This window comes from Zootoca vivipara, chromosome 4, assembly GCF_963506605.1.
Source record: "Zootoca vivipara chromosome 4, rZooViv1.1, whole genome shotgun sequence".
Classification (NCBI taxonomy): Eukaryota; Metazoa; Chordata; class Lepidosauria; order Squamata; family Lacertidae; genus Zootoca; species Zootoca vivipara.
In genome coordinates this window covers 46,899,331-46,924,663 of record NC_083279.1, presented here as the reverse complement: position 1 = coordinate 46,924,663, position 25,333 = coordinate 46,899,331, and the positions used below count along the sequence as shown (strand labels likewise).

At 44.6% G+C, this 25,333-nt stretch overlaps 1 protein-coding gene across 1 annotated transcript; it reads right to left on the bottom strand.

The window, feature by feature from the left end:
* Window positions 1-255: 255 nt before the first annotated feature.
* DNMT3L (DNA methyltransferase 3 like) lies at window positions 256-23,030 on the bottom strand. Its single transcript, XM_035116689.2, has 13 exons — window positions 22,976-23,030; window positions 22,053-22,145; window positions 21,414-21,494; window positions 20,419-20,463; window positions 19,190-19,269; window positions 18,491-18,603; window positions 17,353-17,524; window positions 12,091-12,175; window positions 9,571-9,659; window positions 7,783-7,858; window positions 5,275-5,405; window positions 4,886-4,977; window positions 256-400 (listed from the first exon to the last, which is right to left on the bottom strand). The coding sequence occupies exons 1-13, from the start codon at window positions 23,028-23,030 to the stop codon at window positions 256-258; spliced, it is 1,257 nt and encodes a 418-aa protein (XP_034972580.1).
* Between the last annotated feature and the right edge of the window lie 2,303 nt (window positions 23,031-25,333).

Sequence of the window (25,333 nt, the reverse complement as noted above, 5' to 3'; positions counted from 1 at the left end):
CCTGCAGAAGGCAGTTGGAATAGGAATTGTATCAACAATCCAAGCATATTTTTTCAGGATGATGGCCAACTGATTAGAAGAAAAACAGCTGGGCTGGCTCCTATGCATCAAAAACAGCTTGGTATGAATAAATCAGTAGATGAAATTTCTCTGAGTCAAAATAACAGTCTTTCTTGTTAATATAAAGGCAGCATTAAAGGCACAGCTGATTATGGCAACCCTGCTGATAGGCTGACCTACAGTATGAAGAATGCCTTATGGAAATGTCCTAAAATATTCCTTCAAGGGCCCCCAAAAGTCCTTAATCAGAGTGGCTGGACGCTGAGAGAAGATTCTAGTTTCAAGGATGTTCTTTGCCAACAGAGACAAATCCACGTACATGGCAGATGCAGAATATTTGCTGGAGAATAAAAAACAACACCCCACAATATACAGGTAAAAATGTTAAAAGATGTGACTTCATTCTTTCCCTTAACAGGAAATAAACAGCCTGTCATTATATTTGCATTTCAGGCCATACAGGGAATTATTCTGCTTCCACACCCTGGTCCCGTTCCCTTTCGCTATATAAAAGGGTGTAACATCTCATTGTGCCCTTATTACATGGGCGTAGGCAGGGGGGCAGGAGGGGGCAGCTGCCCCCCCTAGAAGCAAAAAATTATTGTATTTTACAGACCATAACCAGCACTTTTCCCCTCCAAAAACTGAAGTGGAAAGGGCTTTACTTTAGCGAGAGCAGCTCTCCACTTGCTGGGGGGGGGGGCGGGAACACAGCTGTAACAAAAACACATCAAATAAATAAAGCAAAGTGGCTACCGGTACTTAAGCAGTTAAGACAATGGAGCAGAAAATCCCTTCAGGCAAGGTTTGATAGCTGACCAATTCACCCTATTGTTCTTCAGTGGTAGTTGTTAATGAGCATTCAGGGATCACATTAAGGGTTCTACTGGCGATTTAATGAGGGTGCATTGACTAAGGTGGCTCTGCAAGGCTAAAAGGAAATGAATAAGAAAAGGGGGGGCTGTAGCTTTTGATAGACACAGTGATGTTTATAAAAAGCAGAGGTGTTCCAGTCTGCCCCTCCTCCTTGCATCTGTATACTGTAAATCAGGGGTGGCCACCTCCCAAGAGACTCTGATCTACTCACAGAGTTAAAAACTGGGAGTGATCTACCCCCTTTTGGGGGGTTCAGGTCAAAGCTGTTGAGTTTTTTTTAAGGGAAGCCCTGTTTTTTTGAGTTTAGGTCAAACTTGTTGAGCTTCTTTTAGGAGGAAGGGAGGCCCATTTTTGTTTAGGGCTTCAGGTCATAGTTCAGCTTTTTTTAGGGAGGAGGAAAATTTTGGGTGAGCTTTTTTTAGGAGTGCCAGTGATCTAGCAGTGATCTACCACAGACATCCAGTGATCTGGATGTACCAGTATCTTCCTCTTGCTGCAGAGTTCCAGCATCACAGCGTCATGTCACCCAGAGGCACCCACAAATGTGAGTTATCCCTCTCTCTATTTCTTCCTTCCTTCCCTCCCTCTTCCGTCCTTAATAAAATACTGGGGGGGGGGGCAGATAAGCCCCACATAGAAAGCCCATCAACATGGGGGGGATGACTCTTTTAAATACAGTATTTACCAGTAATTGGGGGGGGGGCAGCACCTAGGCCTCTAGGAGTTGGCTGCTATGCCTAGGACAATTCAAGAAAGCAGATTGATGCATATGCTATGGTAATATATCAATAGAATCATGGAATTGTAGTCGGAAGGGACCACAAGGGTCATCTAGTCCAATCCCCTGCAATGCAGGATCTTTTTCCCAAGGTGGGGCTTGAACCCACAACATGGTTGAAATATTATGCTGATATGCAGCAACGCCTCGGAGCTGTCGTGACTGCGGCCGTGCCTTCCCTCGCCCTCGTCCGCCCTGCCACCCCCTCTCGCCTGCCTGACCCTCCCGTCCTCTTACTGCAGAGTTCCAGCATCACAGCATCACCCAGAGGCACCCACAAATATGAGTTATCCCTCTCTCTATTTCTTCCTTCCTTCCCTCTTCCATCCTTAATAAAATACGGGGGGGGCAGAAAAGCCCCACATAGAAAGCCCATCAACATGGGGGGTGACTCTTTAAAATACAGTACAGTCGTACCTCGGGTTGCGAACACCTCGGGTTACGAACAACCCGGGTTACGAACTTCGCAAACCCGGAAGTATTTTTGCCCCCCCTGCGCGCAGAAGCGTCACGCGCCTTTGCTACGCCTAGGAGTAGGACAATTCAAGAAAGCAGAACGATGCATATGCTATGGCTATATATCAATAGAATCATAGAATTGTAGTCGGAAGGGACCACAAGGGTCATCTAGTCCAACCCCCTGCAATGCAGGAATTTTTTCCTAAGGTGGGGCTTGAACCCACAACATGGTTGAAATATTTTGCTGATATGCAGCAACGCCTTGGAGCCATCGTGTCTGCGGCCGTGCCTTGCCTCGCCCTCGCCCGCCCTGTCACCCCCTCTCGCCTGCCCGACCCTCCCGTCCTCTCCAGCCAAGCAGGGTAGCCGCCGATGCTGCCAGCCCCAGAAGCACAAGGTGGCCGCTGCCGCCGCCGCCGCCGCCGCCACGATGTCATCGGGCCTGCTGGCCCTGTAGCCCCGCCCACGTTCCCACTTCGGGGCCCCGCCCCTGAACGACCATGGCTTGCCCCCCCCCTAGTTTTGATCCTGGCTACGCCCCTGCCTTATTAGCTGTTCACTGATTAGGGTTGCCACATTGTTTCCTGACAAAGCTCCATCTAATTTTAGGTGACTTCTCAATATAGCCGCAGCTGCACCAGAGCCTCTACTGTCGAGGAGAAACTTTGAGAGGGGTTTAGGGGGAAGGAAGGGACACGGAAGTTCAATTGCATGAGCTGCTTTCCTCTTGCACAACTTTGGTTTTCAAAGTTATGGGAAACGTTCTCACAGATTAAAGTCTGATTTGTGATTTAGAGACTAATCTGTGAAAGCGTCTGCCTTTATTTGGGGACTGCCATGCATTCAGAGGCAATACAACAGGACTATTGCTCTCTGGGGTGTGGATATCAACTTTAGCCTCCCTGGCCCTTTTCTGCTGTACCTGGAGAACAACAATCTATTGAGGAGCCAGATGGTTTGTTGTTGTTGTTTTGCCAGCTACTCCACCCTTGAAGAACAAGAGTCTGTCAGAGCTGTAGCTGTTTCCAGGGAGAAGCATATTTATTTGGAGGCTGTTAGGGGCAATGGGTCACCCTGTAGGGTGGCTCCTAAAGGCAGGACGCCAAAAGGGAAAGTTCTCATTTGGTTTTCTCCTTTGGGTTGTGATGAGGCCAAGGCCACTTCCAACAGAATAAAAAAATTCCTTCCAGTAGCACCTTAGAGACCAACTAAGTTTGTCATAGGTATGAGCTTTCATGTGCATTCCACCAGTACAGATTTGGGGTAAAAATGAGATAACCTCTTAAGTATGGAGAACAGTTACAGGTAGGTAGCCATGTTGGTCTGCCGTCGAAACAAAATACAGTGGTGCCTCGCAAGACGAATTTAATTCGTCCCGCGAGTCACTTTGTATAGCGAAAAATTCGTTTTGCGAAGCGGCTCCCATAGGAACGCATTGAAGTGCGGTTTCCCATAGGGTGCCTCGCAAGACGGAAAAAAATTCGTCTTGCGAGGCACCCTATGGGACGAAAAAATTCGTCTTGCGAAGCGCGCCATAGGAAACTTCGTCTTGCGAGTCTCCATTGAAATCGTTTTGCGAGTTTTTCGTCTTGTGAGGCATTCATCTAGCAAGGTGCTACTGTAAAAATAAAATAGAAAAATTCCTTCCAGTAGCACCTTAGAGACCAACTTAGAGACCTTAGAGACCAATTAAGTTTGTCATTGGTGTGAGCTTTCGTGTGCATGCACACTTCTTCAGAAGATACATCTGAGGAAGTGTGCATGCACACGAAAGCTCATACCAATGACAAACTTAGTTGGTCTCTAAGGTGCTACTGGAAGGATTTTTTCTATTTTATTTTTGTATGGAGAACAATTAGAAAACCAATACTGTACTGTAATGCCGAAGATGTAAGACTTGCCTTGTTTTTAGGTGTTCTGTTTTTATTTGGTTTTACTAGATAAATGCTTGCTCTTATTTTTTACTCCCCTATTTCATGTATTATTTATATATTTATAGTGACGCAAAGGAAGTATTGTTCCAAAACACGTCAGGCCTCAAATGTATTTTTCTTCAAGCAACTTGAGTTTCTTCCTCTTTTTTCGCTGCCTTCTAGTTTCAACAGGCCTTCAGACCCACACAAACTGAAACAGGACGGTGAACAAGTTACAACAATTTCCAGAAGAGCAGCATTAGTCTTTTGAGTCTTGTGGCATCTTAAAAGGCGAGCAACTTTATAATGCCATAACTTTTTGTGAATTACAGCCCACTGGTTCATCAGATGCACAAAGTGTTATCCTGAGTATCACATGGGGTTGTTGTTGTTTTTGGCTGGTGTGAGGGAAGAGGTTGCAAAAAGTGAGGTCAGAGGGAAATGCAGAAAAGTGGCAAATGTAATTATGTACTTAACAGTGGTAATTCACAAAACAGTTATTGATTTGGCATCAACATTCTGGCATTGGTAATGTGCTAAAATTTATTTGTCTTCATTTGGGTTTGGGTTCAATCCACAAGTGAAATTCTGATGTATTTTAATTCAGTGGTTTCACATTGCAGTCTCCTTTCATCCAAGCTTTTGAATATTGCGTTTCTGATTGCTATATCAACAATAACAACTTGATGATATTAACAAGTTATCTAAAGAGCTGTCACATGGGATATGGATCAAAGTTGATTTCTCCTGCTGCAGTGGGTAGGACCCAAACCTCTGTGATATCTGAGAAAGCAGTTACCTGTTAACAGATGGGATATTACTCCATATGTGTACTGCATTCTGGATGGTGTCATCATGCTGCTTACCAGTATATCTGAGCACAGCTTCCATCTTTAAAAGGACCAAAACCATACATATGTCTCAAGAGATAGAACTAAATATCTCATTTGATGGCAATAGAATATAATACAGAATTCAAAATCTGGGAGCCAATACAGATTGAACAATGCTGAAGTAAGATGCTCCAAGAGATATATAAATGCAGCAAATAAAGACATAAATAAAATAAAACTGTTGTTGCAAACTGCGAATCGAGCCACTGAAAATCTGTATTAAATTAATGTCTGCAAGTGAGTGATGAAGCATCTCTTCATTCACCTCTTGAAGGCATTTTGTTTTGCTACTCACCTGAAAGAATCGAGAAGCTGTATCTCGGTCTTCTTCCTCCAGCACAAGGTTATCCACAAACATCCAGAAAAACATCCTTTCTGGGTGTGTCACATACTGAAGAATACGAAAATATTGGTAAAAATACCAGGCTTTAAAGGGAAGGGAGAAGAGAAAACAGGCTATAAAAAGATGGTCTCTGAAAATGCCTTTCTAAGGTGCTCCAGCCCACCCGCTTCCTTTTTAAAGAAAAGAATGACTGAAAGGGGGAAGAGTTACAGGTAGGTAGCCGTGTTGGTCTGAGTCGAAGCAAAATAAAAAAATTCCTTCAGTAGCACCTTAAAGACCAACTAAGTTTATATTTTGGTATGAGCTTTTGTGTGCATGCACACTTCTTCAGATACCAAAAGGGGGAAGAGAGCGACCTCTGGGCACCAGGGAAAGCCTCTGGAGCCACATGGGTGCTTATGGATGCCAAACTGGCTACTTCCGAACAGATTAGATGTTATAAAGACATGCAAATACAACAGCAGGCGATTGAGGCTGCACAGGTCTCATGTTTAGAGATAGACTGCAAGGTGGGGTAGGTTTTGTTGTTTAGTCGTTTAGTCATGTCTGACTCTTCATGACCCCATGGACCAGAGCATGCCAGGCACTCCTGTCTTCCACTGCCTCCCGCAGTTTGGTCAGACTCATATTGGTAGCTTCGAGAACACTGTCCAACCATCTCATCCTCTGTCGTCCCCTTCTCCTTGTGCCCTCCATCTTTCCCAACATCAGGGTCTTTTCCAGGGAGTCTTCTCTTCTCATGAGGTGGCCAAAGTATTGGAGCCTCAGCTTCAGGATCTGTCCTTCCAGTGAGCACTCAGGGCTGATTTCCTTCAGAATGGATAGGTTTGATCTTCTTGCAGTCCATGGGACTCTCAAGAGTCTCCTCCAGCACCATAATTCAAAAACATCAATTCTTCAGCGATCAGCCTTCTTTATGGTCCAGCTCTCACTTCCATACATCACCAGTGGGAAAACCATAGCTTTAACTATACGGACCTTTGTCGGCAAGTTGATGTCTCTGCTTTTTAAGATGCTGTCTAGGTTTGTCATGGGGTAGGTAGCAAGATATAAAAGCCTGAGGGATGTGCTTTCCTTTCTCTTAGGCATCCACTCTCCATCCATCCACTGACAGGGACTAGACACTTTAATTTTACACTTTAGGCATAAAGAAGGTCTCCAGCCAGGGGCGTATCTAGGTAATATGGTGCAAGACCAACATTTGACACTCTTCATCTAGTTTTTGCAAGGCCTGCTTAAGCCATCTTTCAGAAGGAAAGCTTGGTAAGTGCTTGCCTAGCTTGGTAAGTGCTTGCCTAGCTTTGAGAAGCAGACAAGAAGGCTCTAGGACCCTGTCTGAGCCCTCACACCTCTTTTTTAAAATATACCAGTACAGTGGTGCCTCGGGTTAAGAACTTAGTTCGTTCTGGAGGTCTGTTCTTAACCTGGAACTGTTCTTAACTTGAAGCACCACTTTAGCTAATGGGGCCTCCTGCTGCGGCCATGCCGCCGCCGTGTGATTTCTGTTCTCATCCTGAAGCAAAGTTCTTAACCCAAGGTACTATTTCTGGGTTAGTGGAGCCTGTAACCTGAAGCGTCTGTAACCTGAAGCATCTGTAATCCGAGGTAACACTGTAGAGCATTACCATTAGGGCAGAGGTCAGTGGGAAACTTATGCTCACTGCAGGTCAGTTCAGACTTCCTCTGAACCACTGGCTTGAGGAAACCCCAACAAAAGAGTTTTGTTGCGTAACCTGTGCCTGTCTGTATCTGGGCTGCTAGGGAATCTGAATATCTGTCTATAGGAAGTCCTGCGGTTAGTGGCTATATAGCCTCTAGCTGTGGAACAAAACCATGAGGCAAGATTGCAGCTGGAGGGGAAGGCCAGGGAGAAGGCACTGTCAGCTTTCCCTTGTAGTGCTCTGTGGGTGAGAGCAAGATGGTAGTAGGAGATGTGGTTACATCACAAGGCAAACGGCAGGTACTTTCCATGGCTGTCTGATATGCTGTTAATATGGAATGTAGTCAGTGACTGCACTCGTGAGTGATGTGTGATGCACACTGTCACAGCATGCTCTAGCTGTGGCTCTTGGTACCTCCCGTTTCCTGTATCAGTGCTCCTACAATATATATTGCATCATTTTGCTTTCCATGAGTTACTGGAAGCGCATTGGGATGTTGTTAGCTGACACTGCAGAACCCTAGGCTCATGCTGCCCAACCGCTATCCTGTGCACAATCACCAGGGACCGAGTCCCATTATCACTTTGGCGTAATCATGCTTAAGATTGTACAGCTTAGCTACAAATATTTATAAGGAAGCAAGATCAGTTAAACTCATTCCCAAGTAAATATGTTGGAGTCGCAGTATCTAACCTGTTCTGGAGAAGAGTGGAGAGAGAAGTGGTCCGTCTCTTGGAACTGACCAGAGTCAGAGAGACATAATAAGAGCTACAGTTTCATGCATGTTTGCTTTTCTTACCAGAGGGCTGTTGATAAGAGTTTCCAATGGGTGGTGTAGACCCAAATATAAAATCAAATGGACCCCATTCTTCTATCTAATAAACAAAACAAAACAATCACAGTAGTTTGGATGCAATATCCTATCTTTCAACTTTTAATTTCACATGGGTCCTCCTCCTCCTCCTCCTCCTCCTCCTCCTCCTCCTCCTCCTCCTCCTCCTCCTCCTCCTCCTCCTCCTTTCAGAAATGCACCAGTTTGCTTTATAGACATTCTGATGGGCATGTTTTAGCTCAGGATTACTACCGCTTCCTAGCCACAGAATCAACCTGACCTTACCAACGAGTTTACCTTTAACCACATTGCTACTAACTATTCTGATTCGTCCAAGTTTGGCCTCTTCTGACCAATTGCCAGTGGTGTTATGCTATGACGTGCTGCACTAAGTATTAGAAATACTAAATTTAATTTCTGAACCTATTTACATGTATTTTTATATACTGTACTGCCCTTCATCAAAAGATCTCAGGGCAGTTCACAAGATAAATTATCCTATCATGCAGATTGCCCACAGAATGTTAAATAGACAAAAAAACAAAAACAAATTTAGACCGTTTCCCCTCCATCTATAACAGATGTTGAGAATCTATAGCCCTCCAGATGTTGTTGCTGTTCAACTCCCATTAGCCCCAACTGCATACTCAATTGTCAGGGGTGGTGACAGCAGAAATATAACAACATATGGAGGGCCACAGGTTAACCATCGCAATGTAATCAAAACCGATGGCTTCTTGTTCCTTCCCTAGCATTTCTGGTAGGCTGTTTTTTTTATCCAAAACAAACAAACGAATCCGTTTTACACATTGATTAAACAGCAGTGTTTGAACAAAGAAGTTGATGGTAATAAACTTAAACTTATTCTTGAAGAAATTCCTTACAGTGCTATCTGATGCTTAACCCTTTGGCAGCTCCTCAGACTGTTTAATTTTATTTAATTTACACAATGGGAATTCATGCATCAAGGATGCTGTATATATATAAAAAACAGACCACTGAAGAAGCCCAACAAGCTGAAGCATGTTTGGCATTGCAGTTATCCAGAAAACCTGAATGATGAACTGAATGATATACTGGCAGTTTAGCTATCTAAAGCGCTTTTAGCTTATTAAGCGTAAGTATAACTCATGCACTGTAAAGAGAGTTTCTTTGTATCCAGATTATTGCATAGGTCCTCATCCACTGTGGAAATATTACTGTGGCATATGTTCCGTTTATAGATTTGTGCATTTTAGTTATTGTATTAGAGAGTTTTCCAGATTTTTGCTTATTTCCATCTTTTTTTACTACCAATATCAACTTCATTTTTATGTGATAACATGTTGTTATCACAAGGAAGGAGGCCAGAGAGGCCAGAGTGCAGTGGCATGGCAGCATGCAAGGGGGGGGAGGGCAAAACCACAGGGTTGTGTGTGTGGCTGAAGGCATGGAGGGGTCTATGGCCATGGCGAAGGGGTGCAGCAGTGAACATTGAACTCCATGGACCTCCCTCCCTGTGCTGGCCCTGCCTTATTCTTCCTTCAGTTATTACCAGCATCAACCAGTTATGACTAGTTTTCAGATTGTCCAGTGTTAAAGGGGCAAAACCGTCCTTTCCTTGACTTCAACATAATAAACAATGAAAGAGTTTGTCATTCTTTACTGGAAGCAAATCTGTTTTTATCCCAGGAAGATACAGTTAATATGTTAGGAGCAGAAAGAATATACCCATCTAACAAAATTAGAAATATGAGTAGTACAAAGTCAACTTACGTGTATTCGTGTCACGTCTGTGACATCATCCAAATACTTCAGTGTCCCATTGCCCTTGCTTTCCCCCAGAAACCCCAAACTTTTCAGCTCTGGAGAAGAGAAATGAGGACCTAGATGAATACCAATATTAATGCGACACATTTGTGTTTTACTGATGAGGTGCCCTAAAGGAGACCCAGAAGGTTTGCAGACAATGCTTCATAAGTGCTTTACTGTGTGCTGGGTGGAAGTTATTCAAAATGGCAGTGGCACTTCTGCAGTGGCCCCTCAATGTTGGACTTTGGAACCTAAATGTAGACGCTGGCATGCCTTTTGCTGGGCTAGAATTCCCATCACCCTTGACCATTGGCCATGCCACAACATCTGGAGAGCTACATGCTTCTCACTCCTAATGTAGGTATTTCATTCAATCTCCTTGGGTGGGGGAAGGGAGAATAGGTTTTCCTGGGTGCCGACTTGCGCTTCCTTCTCATCTTTCCTTCTTCTCTGTACCTTTCCTGCTGTGGCTGCCTTCTCTTCTCTCCACACTCTTCTCTTCCCAATGTCTCCTAGACTAGACTACAGAGAATCCCTCTGCCATTTCCCTGGATTTAGAGAAGAGTGGGAGATGTTCTGAATTAGAGAAATTCCTCTCCTGTTTTTAAGAGACAGCAGATTGCTAGCAGGGAAGGGGTTAAAATTACTGCGGTTCCCACTACTCTTTTTAAAATGTGCATGTTTCTTTAGTACCACAACATTCCCAAGAATTTCTAGGAATGAGGGAGATCACTTGCAAATGTGCTCTCACTATCCCACCATTTCTTCCTTCGGTGCATTATATTATATTTTGCACAGAAAAGATGGGAAACTAAAAACAACACCATAGTGCAGACTGACAGTGTAATTCAACAGGTGTCTACTCAAAATAGAACCTCACTCAACTCAGTTGCACTTGCTCGCTGCTCAGCTAATTGTGCGAAGATTGCAGAAATGCAATCAATAGTGGCTAGAAACATAAGGAGCTGCCCTATACCAAGGCAGACCACTAGTTCATCTAGCTCAATATTAACTCTGAGTAGCAATAGGTCTCCAAAGTTTCAGACAGAAGCCTTTCCCAGGGATTGAACCTGGCATCTTCTGCAGGTACATCACATGCTCTACACTGAGCAACACCCTTCCTCAATTTGTTCCCCTTCCTAGGACAATGTTGCAGGAATCTCTATTTTGGCTCCAAATAAATAAATAAGCTAAAATAAATGGAAGCACCTGTGAACTGGCAAACCATTATTGAAAAGTAGTGGAGCAAGGGATGTTGCAGGATATCGGATGGTTTTCAAACCAGGTCCACCTTTTTAACCCACATCTCCCATTAGGTTTCTCAATAGTGCTTTGCCTGTCCATACTAGAAGGTTTGTGATGCAATTGCCTGTTAAGTGGAAAAAGAACAGCCACAAATTAGGTCTCAAAAAGAGTGGGTGTGGGAAGGCAGGAAACAGTGGAATGCAATGATTTCGCAGCAGCAGCTACTGAGTAAATGAAGGATGACAGTTCTTGATTAATTGCTTAGTATGGAAGGCACCCAAGGAGCGAGTCAGGAAGGATTAAGATAAAGATCACCCAAATTGGCTGTTTCTCTTCTACTTGGCAAGGGGCACCCATTTTTCTCTAATTTGTTAAAAGTGCTTTAATTTCAGGGTTTTTGTTTCGTGAACCTTGCTTATAAGTGAAGGTTTGTAAACATGTTAAAAAGTTTTGATAATCTTCTATAATAAATGGGACTGGTTTCAATGGAAGAGCTAAAGCACATGTTTCATTATCTCCCACTGAAACGGAGAGACTTAAAGCTATCCAAGTATAGTTGGATTGAGGCCGTTTTTGGACAGAAATTGCCATGTAACAAGCAAAGGTCACTTTAAAATGCAAGTTTTTTTTTATTCATCGATGTTGAAATATTGTTCTGTTTTTATTTATGTAATGTGTATCTTGAAAATTAATAAAGATTATTTTAATTTTTTTTAAAAAATGCAACATTCAGAAAGCAATGACTTTTTTTTTTAGCATCCCGTCTTTAGATAAGCTCCCAATCATCCTAACAACTATGCCAAGCCACAGAAATCAGAAGCCCATTTCAAAGAACTCTTGCTCAATCAGCTGATGGTCTTCAGTAGCCCTATTAAAAGGGTTGGGCAAAGCAGCATTTTGAGAGAGGCTCCTGAAGAAATACTCACCAGCCCCTGACAAAGCTCTGCCTTGTCCTATGCTTTGTTAAATCTTCAGAAGTTTTGTTCAATCAGCTCCTTAAATTGAGCTTCTGGAGATCCAACAAGGAGCTGCTAGCAGTGCTTTGAATGGGACTTCTGCAGACCCCGGGGGGGGCGGGAACTGGTCACTGTGACATCAGATGACTGACAGGTAGGAAGTTGCACCTACCTGTGAAATTCAGGGAGATAATAATCTGGGCCCTCTGGGCTAGAAAGGTTTCCCACCTCTGAAACAGGGAAAGGGTAAACATGTTGCAAGCCTAATTTCTCAGTTACGTACCTTGTGTAATATTGTCAAAAAGGGAGAGCACACGGATTGGTTTTTTATCCCATGTCTGCAAAGGCTGGTATATCCAAAGATGGTTCTAACACAATTGATAAAAAGATACATGTTTGCATAAGGTGCTTTTGTTGTTGTCGTCAAAACTTGTCGAACAAGTAGTATGTGATTTTAGTTATTACATATATTAACATGAAGACTTTTTATTAACTGGATATCAACAGGCTTTGACAGCACTCTATAAATCAATGCATTTATTAATTTTATTTAAAATGTATTAAATTATTTATATCCCACCTTCCTGGGAAATATATAAATGCTAATCTGATCATATCAGAGCCTTTCGATAATGGAATGATGTGCTGCTCTTAGCCCATTCACAAATACAAGGGTTCTACTACATCTATCAAGCTGCAACAGGGATGCAGATGCTATTTAAGTCACAGGTAGCTGCAACATCAGGACTAAGAAATGCAAAACAGCAGAAACAATCACCATACGATTTCCACAGCTTAAAAAATGTTGACTACTCAGTACCTGCATTTGGGGCCAGTAGCAGTTAAAGCCCTGCAAAATAATAAGCTATTGAGGTTCTCCTAACATATATGACCTTGAGATTCATGGATCTATCCTTTTGGCAAATGCCCATCGTGCCTTCATTGGTGATACAGAAGAACATGAGAAGAGCCCTTTTGGATCAGGCCAAAGACCCATCTAGTCCAGCTTCCTGTTCTCAAAGTGGCCAAGCAGGTGCCTATGGGAAGCCTGCAGGCAGGACCTGAGTAGAACACACTCTCCCAACTTGCAGATCCCAGCAACTGGCATTCAGAAGCATACGGTGGAGAAAGAACTTAGCCGTACTCTCAAAGAATGTGTCTACCTAAAGGCAAATGTGACACCACTACCTATTGCTAAATCCCTTGGGAGAAGCTCTTTGGAGGGTATTAGAAATTTATCACTGGGGAGAGACCACATTGCTGAAGAGTGGACAACATGTATCGACTGCTTTGCCCTTCAGGCAAAGGACGTAATAAATGGTCTCCTCTTAAGCAAGGACTATCCCCCCAAACCTCTGCCACACACTTCCTTCGAAAGCTGCCTTACAGCAGGCCAAACTGCCTCTCTGTTCAATTCACGACTGGCTACTCACACTGGCAGTGGCTTTCTTGATTCTTCTTCCTTCCTCTGACTTTCTTTTCTCTAGGATGGTGTTAAAGGCTTATGAGAAGGGCCACAGGTCAGGGCCCCAAAGTACATGCATCATATGTCAAATGTTTCATGTTCAAACCTCGCCATCTTCGGACAAGGGCGTACCCACCATGGGGCAAGTTAGGGCAGCTGCCCTACTCTAGAAGCCAGCTGGCAGCTGCCCCTCTCTAGAAGCAAAAGGACGCAGCGAGGGAGAGGAGGGGAGAGAGCGCAACACCCTCCTGCTGGAGCTCGCCCGGGCTGCCTCCCCACAGCCTTCGCTCGTTCAGCTCATTCTGCTGCTGCTCTTACTAGAGCAAACAAGGAGGGGGGAATGGAGAACCAGAATTGGAAGAGCTGGGGTGTGGATTAAAACACTGTACGTAAAACACCACACTCACTCTGATGTTCCTCCCAGGGATCGCGGTGGGAGGGAGGGGGGAAGAGAGAGAGAGAGAGAGAGAGAGAGAGAGAGAGAGAGAGAGAGAGAGAGAGAGAGAGAGAGAGAGAACTTGAAGCTGGCTGCTGAAGGATTGAAGTCTCTCTCGCGCGCGCGCAAAGAGAGGAGGCTGGACAGGGCGAGCCTTCCAAAGCTCCTGTGCCAGTATTTAAGATACAATTTGTTTCCTTGTTTCAGGTAGCAAATGGTCGGCACCACAGCTTTTACTCTTGTCCTTGGGGAGGGGGGATCTTTATCAGTTTAATGAAACCTCCAGCGATAATGAGGTGTGAAAGGAGTTCCGTTTTAACTGGGTGGTTTTGCATAAGGAGGCTTGGAAGGCATGGGAATGCAATGGTGTTATATCTTTCCCAATTGTCCTCCCTCCTTTGTGTCTTTTATCATCCAAGCTGTTTGGGCAGCCACTGTGTGATGTGATCTTAAAAGATGTGTGTTAGAAAGGGTGGGCATGGATGTCTCAGTTTTCTCTTTCAGCCTTAAAGGGCCAGCACCCCTTTATTGCTATAAAGCAGGCATGTCCAACAGGTAGATCATTATCTACTAATAGATCACTGGACGTCTGTGGTAGATCACTGGCTCCCCCCAAAGAAGCTCAGCAACTTTGGCTCCCCTAAAAAAAGCTCTACATCTTTGCCCTGAAGCCCCCAAAACAGGGCTTTCCTTCCTAAATAAAGCTAAACTTTGACCTGAACCCGCTAAAACATGGATGGCTTTCCTTCCTAAAAAAAAGCTCAACAACCTCAACCTGAACCCCCCAAAGGGGGTAGATCAATCACTGCTAGTTTTTAACTCTTGGAAGTTGGCCACCCCTGCTATAAAGAGTCTGCATGTAGCTTCATTGGAAGCGATGGTATGTTGGCATTGACAACAGATATTTTTTATGTTGTTATGTATTACGGTTTTTAGTTTCTTTGCTGTCTCACCAATAGAAAAACCTGGGTGGTCACTGTTAGGGAATTTTATGGGGGGGGCACCCAAACGAGGCTTCATTTGGGAATCAAGATTGGCACAAATGCCCTCAAGGGGACCCCATTTGATCCTACAACACCACTCTAGTATCGCACCAACACGAACCCCCTCAAGATCAAGCCCTGTGTAATAAAGGCTCCCTTTCCTACCCTTTCTCTGTTGCCTGAGACTCTATGTAACCATATTTCTTTATGAATGAATACAGTGTATCTTTATTTCTAAATGAACCCCCCTTTTGCTACTCTGGCCAAGGGCTCTCAGGGATGCAGGGAACAGCCATAATCCTTTAAGCAAGAGGTCAGGTAGCCAGGGTGGTGCTCCTCTGCATATCCATAATCCATTCAGGTACCATCTCCTGCCATTCCCAACCCTCCGAAGCCAGAGGCAATACTCACACCTGGACCCATTGTCCCCCCCCCCCCCCGGCCAGGTACTCAAGGATCCCCTCCCAGATACTTACTGGTACTTGCTTAACAATGTTCTGGGACATCCTGCATTGTTACCGTATGTTAATCCTGTTTACCTCCTGTTTACCTGTATGCTAATGCCCCTTGCCCCTTCCCCTTTTCTGACGTTTTACCCTGTCACAAGTGATGTATGTATGATGCTTTCGATGTACATTATGGGATGGTGGTGGGAACTTTTAAAAGTTCTTGCAGCCCTGTTCATGGTGTTCAGTCTGGCATTGAACCTGCTGCGCAGTAATAAACCTTGCTGTTTGCTCCGGATCGTGGCTGGACTCCTTCCTTTTATACTCTGCAACGACCACAGGCCCTTGCCTGATGAGCTGGGTGGCTGAGCATTCTCGCACCCAGAATTTTGCCCTAACAGTCGCTTTTTATCTTTGGGCGATGCTCAGAACAAAACAGGAAGAAAGCAGGTGGTGGACTTTTGGGGGAATTGGAGTCCTTTTACTTCTTCTTCTCTCCTTTAGGAGGGATATAACTTTCCATCTCCTTCTCATAATGAACTTTGCCACTGTTTGCCATGTCTTCAAACTTGCCTATTTGTTTTGCTGACATTGTCCACCATTCAGACAATTGGGTTGCATTTCGCAGGGCAGAAGAGTCCGGACCTTGGTGTATTCAGCTTGCTAGGCTTACAGGAATCCGGACGTATGAAAGGGGTCGGTCTTGCTGTGGGCAGGATTCCTGCATTACCGGGGGGGGGGGGTTGGACTAGATCACAGTACTCCAGGTGAGGTCTGACCAGGGCAGAATACAGTGGTACTATTACTTCCCTTGATCTAGATGCTATACTCCTATTGATGCAGCCCAGAATGGGATAAGGCAAAAGATGGGATAAGGCAAAAGCAGGCAAACTTTAATTTATTTCTGTACAGCAGGCTTTGCTAAGCTGATTCCCCTCCGTGTGCTTTGGACTACAACTCCCATCTGCCTCTGGCAGCGCAGTTGTGGTCCAAAACACGTGGAAGGTGCCAGGCTGTCAAAGGATGCTGTTCATTCATAATATGAGTGCCCATGTGCGTAGTATGGGATATGCCTTGTCCTTGCTCTTGCGTAACCACAGCTGGTCCTCAGCAGGCTCATTGAGAATGTCCCTTTTTATAGCTGCTTGTCCTGACCTTTCTCTGATCCTCCTTATTATTTCCCTGGATTTCCCCCCTTTTGGTGTTATTAGACTGGAGTCAGTTTCACCTGGGCTCTGTAGCCCCACCCACGTCCCCACTTTGTGGCACCTCCCCTCCTGTGCCTTGGCCCCGCCCCTTGCCCCTCCCCTCCCATGCCTTGGGCCCACCCCTTGCCCCCCCCTAGTTTTGATCCTGGGTACGCCCCTGTCTTCGGATAGGTCTGGGAAGGGCTCCTGATTGCTGCCAGTCCGTGTTGGCAACACCAAGTTAGAAGAGCTGAGCTGCCCTGCTGCTTCTTACTTGGACAGGCTGAAGCCTCAAAAGGGGGGGGGGATTTGTGGTTGGACTTGCAGGAGCCCCACCAGTCAATCTGGCACTCCTTGTAGTGCGGCTGCACAGCTCCAGCCTCACCGGCACCCCAGCCCAGGCCTCTCCAGGTAAGCTGCAGTGATGCTGGTGTTGGGAGGGTGGCTCTGCCTCTCCATATGCACCACTACTAGTGAAAAGGAAAGCAGAGATTGGAGCTGCTTGGCACAAACCTCCAATTAACAGGGTCCTCTCTCTCTCTCTCTCTCTCTCTCTCTCTCTCTCTCTCTCTCTCTCTCTCTCTCTCTCTCTCTCTCACACACACACACACACTTTAAAAATGTCATTTTAGTAAATGACCATGCAGTGTTTCAGCTCAGCTGAAATAGTTTTGCTGCCACCTGCTGGAAACGGAGCGTCTAGTTTCAGTTAGCTCTTTTTTGGCCAATTTTTCCAGGGTGTAGTGGTGGCAGAAGTGGTGGTAGGTGGGGCATGGGTGGGGGGGGTGGGGGTGGGGGGTGGGGGATGGTAGGAGGCAGCACTTCCCATTTCGCCTCAGGTGGCTTCCCCTGACCCCCAGCCAGCATGGGCAATGGTCAGTGATCATAAGACTGGTAGTCCAGCAACATCTGGCGGTCCATAGATTGCCCACCTCTGCTGCTGAAAAGTGACCCAGTTAATACAAGGATCCGCAGCCCTTTGGCCTTTTCTGTATACATCTGTAAAAGGCAACGGAACTTTCTCTTACAGACTCTTGATCGTAGAAGCGCTTCAGTTCTGCACGCCATCTTCTCTTCCTCTTGAGTAGACCATATGCTCGCCGTGGTGCACACAGGAAACATATCCAGGGAGATGTCTTTTTTATATTGTCTGAGAATCCTGAACACACAAGGCTGTCCATGCATTCTTCACAAAAACACCTGCATTGTTGAGACAGACAGCGAGAGATGATTTGAAGGCATTTTTACATTTCAAATATTTGTAATAGATCCAAAAAATTTTTTGCTGCTGTTTCACACAGGGACTTGGTCTTGCTGGAGTTCTGAAAATTATCCAAATGGGGGGGTGAGGCATCTAAATAGGAATGGTGCATGTTTTTTGATGTGGGGAGAGCTCACACATTTCACTACAATGAAAAAAACGTGAGCATCTTGAGATTTTATACCAGCAATGCAAAAGCAGAATTATGGGTGACTTGCACTTTCCTTTCCTCCCATTATTCATAATTTCTGAGTGAGCCCTGGCTAAGGACCTGATTTACACAAAACTGACTTAGATTAAAACGATATGGAAGTTTGAAGCTGAGGGTTGGTGCAAAAGGAAACTGGGCAACTGGACACTCAAATGAGTTGCTCTATGATACTCTTATCACCACTTTGCATCCCTGCATCACAAATATTCACATCCTAGAATAGAGCAGTTGTGCCCCATAGAACATCTCGTTCCTTTGCAGCACCACAGGGACCCAATCCAAGCACCAGAGACGGATTTAGGGCAGTACAACTGGTTCGATCACACTGGACCCAGAGCCTGGGGGTGCTGCAGGGGGCTCCACAACTATGATGCAGAATGGAAAGCGAGAGGCACAACTGAACTACAGACTTCGGCTTCTTAGGCTGTGCCCCCCAACCCCACTTCCCTGGAAGTACCTATGTGTGATTTAATTCAAAAGGACATACTTATGAGCAGGCATGGCTAGAACTGTGCTCTGAGGCAGAAGATATTGCAGATATGCTCCACCAAGTCCAGGGGGAGTGGTCTGTTAGAGAGGCGAATATGCACACATTCTATATGAATTTGAAAGCCAGGTTTTACGGCAACAGCGTTTGAATCCCATACCCAAAGGCACTGCTGTAAACTTGAATGTGGTTTGGGAGGTCAATTACCTGTTACAGGTTGGATCATCACACATTATGAGAGATTTGCTCCAGCAACATATGGCACAATCAGTCTTGTACCCATCATTGTCACACAGGAAGAATCTCTCCAAAAGATGTTCCTTTTAAAACAGCAGCAGCAGAAAACTGTAGTTAGTTAATAATGAGATTTAGCATTTCAACTGTTCCAAGCTCAATGCTTCTTAAAACAACCCTTTAAAGATGGCGACCATCATTATTCCCCTAGAACAGATGATGGATCTGAGGTGGGAAAAACATCTTAATTAAGGCCACCAAGGGAGTTTGTGGCTAATGTGAGAGTTGAACTGGAGACTTCCAGCATCTTTTGGACAGATGCATTTTTCTTTAGAATTGGGTGGACAATCTAACACTGGCTTTTCCAGCAATTCCTTGATTCCTCTTTTATTTTTTAAAGAAAAGTTGCCCAGCCTGTTCGATAAAGGAAGTGTAGCCCTGTGGAACACCCTCCCATCAGATGTCAAAGAGAAAAACAACTACCAGACTTTTAGAAGACATCTGAAGGCAGCCCTGTTTAGGGAGGCTTTTAATGTTTAATAGATCACTGTGTTTTATTTTTCTGTTGGAAGCTGCCCAGAGTGGCTGGGGAAACCCAGCCAGATGGGCGGGGTATAAATAAATTATTATTATTATTATTATTATTATGTCTGACCCAAATCAGCTACTCACTGTGCATGGAGCACACATTCCTCCTTGAAACAAAGGGTGCTGAGTGTGAATCTCAAGGCTTCCACAGCATATGCAGATTTCTACCAAACACAAAAGATAACTCTTCTTACACTGTGTTTTTGGCATCATTTCCCAGGGCTTACTGTATTTCTTAAAATAGTTCTGCTTTATACGTTGTTCAAATAATACACAATACATGGTTAAGAATGCATAAGGAATAATTAAAATTATATTTTCCACTAAAATTCCAATAAAATTAGCAATATTATTGCCAATTTGCACTGATAATGCAAGAGGAAAAAAAGCTGACCTTGGTAAAAAAAGACATACAGTATAAACAAACAAACAAACAAACAAACAAACAAACAAACAGCAAACATTTCAAGAATGGTATCCCTACACACAAAGAAACCTGCTTTTCCTCGCCTATGAAATTATATTTTTCTTAGGAGGACCATGCCTGTTCTCTTCTCATTTTCTCGTTCAGTTGGTCAGGTTTTTTTTAAAAGGACAATCAAGCATGTATATATGGTGTCCATCTGCCCAATTGATACAGGGCTTAAAAGGCCTAGTATCGTTTATGCAATCTGAATTTCTTCTCAGTTCTACAATCTGGGATAGGGATGAATTGTGAGGCAGTATATGAAAGAGACACGGGGGACCCAGGTGGTGCTGTGGTTAAACCACTGAGCCTAGGGCTTGCCGATCAGAAGGTCGGCGGTTTGAATCCCTGTGACGGGGTGAGTTCCCGTTGCTTGGTCCCAGCTCCTGCCAACCTAGCTGTTCGAAAGCATGTCAAAATGCAAGTAGATAAATAGGAACCGCTACAGCGGGAAGGTAAACGGCGTTTCCATGTGCTGCTCTGGTTTGCCAGAAGTGTTTATGTCATGCTGGCCACATGACCTGGAAGCTGTATGCCGGCTCCCTTGGCCAATAAAGCAAGATGAGCGCGCAACCCCAGAGTCGGTCACGACTGGACCTAATGGTCAGGGGTCCCTTTACCTTTACCTTATATGAAAGAGACACAGTTTCTTTCCCAATAAATGTGGATTTAAACAATCCATACATACTGTGTTTTTATCATGTAAGCCTAATTAATTGGGTAGTACCTTGTCACTCAACCAAAGGGGTTTATACCGATTAATCTCATTGGCTGACTAAACGCTGAAGTCCTCCTAATAGCTATCTGTAGTAAAGACAGTTATAGCAGTAACAGTTGCAACAAGTACCTTCAATATTTCTCTCCTTGAAGTTGACTTCATATGCAATGTTTTCTACGAAGGAAAAAAATCAGGGCACCTTTTGAAAGCGAGGCTTGCTTGCATTGTTAAATGTACAATCTGATCTGACTAGAATGTCCACTGGATTGCTCTTCCATGCTTTAGCCAACATTCATCATGTGTGGCACAGACAGCGTCAGAAAGAGCCAAAACTTTGTTTTTTTTTATCAGGCATGAGAGTTGTCTCTAAGATTACAATAAAAACAAGCTCAGCACCAGAGAGGGATGTGAATTATACTTGCTTTGAAACAGTGTGATCCTATACAGTTTATTAAGATGTAAGCAGCAAATTCAATGCCATTGCTCCCACGTAAATGGGTATAAGTTTCAGGATCACCAGTGGAGGCTGGTCCATTATGGCAGGTGCAACACTGGCCCACCAACCTCCATCTGCCACCAGGTGGCCCTCCCCTGCCTTCTGACTCACATCCGGTCCAGGAGGTGGTACTGGCTGCCAGCTTCCTTCTTCTTAGTATTGCTCCACCTTGAACTCCTCAGCAGGAAGGATGGGACAAAACTCTGCCTGTAATTGGCTATGGCTCCATCCACTGTTGTTCTCCCTACCTTCTGCCCTGTTATTATCAATGGACACAAGGTACCATTGAGACTCAGATTAGCTAATGTATCTTACTTTTCTACACAATTCTTTATATACATTGCCCCTTTCTCTTTATTATTCTGCAGTATTTTGAAACTTTCCTTCTACGTATCTTTTGCTAATTAAAAAGGCTTTTAGTTTCATTCAAAGGAAGAACAGAGATAGATGAGATAAACCTGCCCTACAATCCCTTCCTTAACATTAGATGGTTTCACTTGTTTTTGTACCGCAAAATGGAAACAAATAGGTAGGTAAAGGGTTCATTCCCACAGCAGATACAATCTATAGTGGGGCACACAAATCTTCAGCTAGCATTGTTTTTAGCGCCTCTTGAAAACAAGATTACCTCTTCTTGGTTTGGGAGTGTTTGATTCCTCCACGGAACTTACAGAAATTACACCAGAACTATAGTTCTCCAACGATACAGCTGGATGTGTGGGGAGAGAGAGAGAGAGAGAGAGAGAGAGACAGAATGAGGCACATGATGGCTATTTTTGAATGTGGCAAAACTCCAATAATATGTCTCAACAAAAGCATTTATTGTAAATTGCTTTGGGTTGAATTGGCAAAACAGTGACTAATAAATTTAATACATAACGATGATGATAAATACCTGCATGTGTATGTTTGCATACAAACACAAACACTATATTTAGAGACAGAGGCCCTGAGGCCCCCTGGATGTTGTTGGACTCTAACTTCCACCATCCCCAGCCAGCATGGCTAATGGTTAGGCCTCTACAAGAAGCTAAAAGATTTTAAAAGAATCTTTAAAAAAATAAAGTTCATGGAATGTCACAAGAAAAGGATTCATTACAGCCAGGTTTGGACTCTGGAAGTGCTGCACTAAGGCACCAAAACAGAGAGACAAAAGGCAAAGCTTCTGTTGGGAGTTGTCCTCCGCAGCACCCAGTTTTGTTACAGATCCATAACCTGTTTCTGTGGTCCTAACTTTTAAATTGTTATTGAACTGTAATTTCGTTACTTGTGCTTGGCCTTAGGGTTCTTGCAGGAGGCATTTCTTCTGCAGAACTGATGGAAATGATATCAGGGAAACTTCCTCCATTGGGTGATGGAGCTGAGAGAGAGAGAAAAAAAACACATCAGAGCAATATGGGAACTGTGACCCTTCTGACTTACCCAGCTCATGCTGATTTCTCCAGCAAAGTTCAATGGGCTGGGAAACAGTGCAGCTTGAAACTTTTCAGACATATGTACTTGAAGGACTGGAGTTATATATATATATATATATATATATATATATATATATATATATGAATGTTATTTAGGTTTTAAATAGTAGGTTAAAATGTGGAGGTTATACAAGGTGCACTCCTTACTGAGCATTCATTCTGATTCATACGCAAGGAAGTTATGCGTCTTCCCAACTGGGTGGCTGTTGGTGCCAGGCACAGGTGTGTGGCAGCTGCTTCCAACCTGGTGCATCCCTTGTCCCTGCTGCCACGCTGCCCGATCCTAGTTTCAGTGGGCACCATCACAGCTGGTAGGCGGTGCAGTGGCGGTGCACCATCTTATATCCCATGGCTGGCATCTGGTCAATTCCCACAGACTTCAGTGGGAACTAAGTGCAAATTAAGGTACACATCGTACATTCACACACCTCCCCAATAATAATCCTGGGAACAGTAGTATACTTACAGTGCTACAGTGGTACAGTTCCCAGCACCCCTTACAAACTGCAGTTCCCATTATTATTATTATTAGGGTGTGGGTGGGTGCTCTAAACGTTTTGTAAACACATGGTGTGTAGGAGGTCTTTGTCTGGATCTAACTCCATGGGTACGTGTGGTTTCCTTATGGTGACCAGACCATCGGTTTCATCACTCTCATCAGCTTTATGGGCTCCTGCAAAGGAGTGGATTTTGCTCCAAGAGATCTTCCACTCACCTGCCTCCGAGAGGCTGCCCATTTCCCCGGAGTCGCTGTCCAGCACCACGGCCATCCCTACAGCAGACGGCGACTTCGCCAGGAGTGTTTGTTTGGGGCGTGTCCGGGTCGTCGGGCAGACGGAGAATGAAGACCCTGGATGGAAGAGCCGAGGGGAAGCTGCGTTCCCCAAGGAGATCCCTGCTGAATCAACTGGTGCAAAGGAAAACCCAACAGCGTTTTACTAACGGGAGCAATAATGCGGATTGTTGTTACATATGTATAAAAGAAATCGTGGATTTCCCATCAACTGGCATAGGATCCAGCTCCAAAGGACCTACCCCCCAATGATGAGCATTGCCTTTCAAATAGTGTGCGTGTGTCAAGTCATGTGATCCATTAGGTGGGGCGGGGCTTACCTGCCCCCCCCCCCAATATTTTATTCAAGTTGGCACCCCTGTCCAGAACGCAGGAGCCACTTGGAGGAGCTGCGCGCGCCTTCCAGAGAATTTGCTCGCGCCAATGCTCCGCTCCCTTTCGTACTCCGAATCAAAGTGGCAATCCAAAGCATAGCCATAGACTCCTGAGTCCCATATAATTCCGTGGGACTTATGTGGGATGAGAAGACGCTGAAGACGGGGCTGTCGGTTGACTTCAAAAACAAACAAACAAACAAAAGGAGGGTCACCATTTAAAGCAGGGAACAACATCTGTTGGACTCAGTCCTAGCTAGCCAGGTCAGGGATGTTGCAGACAGTGCAAACACCCGCTGCCTGTTCTTAGCACAACAACCGTCTCTTTTATACCACGTGTTTCTAGAGACAAACTAACTTGTGGGTTCAATACTGATGATCTCATTCACCAGCGGGGTCCTCCCCTCCCCTCCCCTGTGACCTTTTGCCACGCGCACCGGGGCTGGTGAGAGCTGGCCCTCGACAGCACCCTGGAAAGCCACGAGGTCGGATACCCCGCCCCCCGATCTGATGCTCACTGTTCTGAGCCTTTCACAGGTGTCAAAGCACAGCTTCTTTCGCACCTCCCCCGGTAGCGCCGTGGTATTCCCCTAGGGGAAACGCACGGCCGATTTGCACCCAAGTGGTCGGACAGCCTGCCGTGAGCCTCCCCTGGGATGCACTTGGTCCCCAGTGAAGTCGATGGCGAATCTCTCGCCTCCGTTCAGAAGTATGCAGATCAGATGGCACCTTCTTCGGGTGCTTCACCTGCCTCTGAACATAGCTTGTTTCAGTTGGCGTCCCCCGGCTTCAATTACGGACCGCGAACAAATAAGATCAGGTCCATAAGGTACGCTCCATTCCATTTCACCAGAATCCGAAGGCAGGTATCTGAGTGGCAACCTCTTCTCTGGACCGAAATCCACGGCTGCAAAAATAGAAGAGAACGGGTGACGTTCGCATGCCCCCTAGCGTCGCAGTACGAAAGCACACGCCCGAATAAAGCTAAAGGCGTTTGTGACTACTAGTAACTAACTAACTAACTAACTAAATTATTATTATTATTATTATTATTATTATTATTATTATTATTATTATTAATAATAATAATATCAGGGGTGTCTGAAGTCGTAGGTTTCTCCAGCCCTGCGTGCACAAAGCGATGCTGATGACTTTTGGGCTCCACTCAAAAGAATGAGCACAAGGCCTCCCAAAGGCACCAGGGGTAGTTTGCATCATTTTGAAGTAAGGAAGTAAAACACCCATTGCTATCTAAAGGTGTGTGCAGGTGAGGCCATCAAGTCTAGAGGCTAAAATGTACTAAGCACACCACTGCCTGTGAAGCTCGCTTTCAATTTCTCTTAGCATGAAGAATGAACTAGCTGACAATATTTACCTGTCGATGGGAAAGAAGCTTTAATTCGTCATCAAAGACACTCAACTCCTTTGCCTGTTAATAGCTTCACCCCCACTGGCGAAGATTGCCAAAAGCTCTATGTGAAATAGCTGCAGGCAATGGGGTGTAGAATTATCACATTCATTAATACCGTATATATACTCAGTGCTTTTTTTCTGACAGGACGCATACCCCTAAACATTTTGTGAATCTAGGTTTGGCCTCATTGAGGGGCAGTATTTCAATATTAGTAGGAAAATGAGAGTACTCCTAAAGATTTTTTTAAAAAAGCACTGGATATACTTTTATAATCTCTTATAAACATAAATGACAATATTAATAAATGTTATGTTTTTTTAGACCCGAAGCTTCCTTTGTATGTTTTAGGTGCATTTTGGCTAGCCACGTAGAATAGTGGAACATGTTATAGTTTTGCCTACCAAATACTAGACGCCAAGGCTGATGTCCCTAACACAATTACTAAGGAGTCAGCCCCAGTGAAGACAGTGAGACTTCTGAGTTAGTATGCAA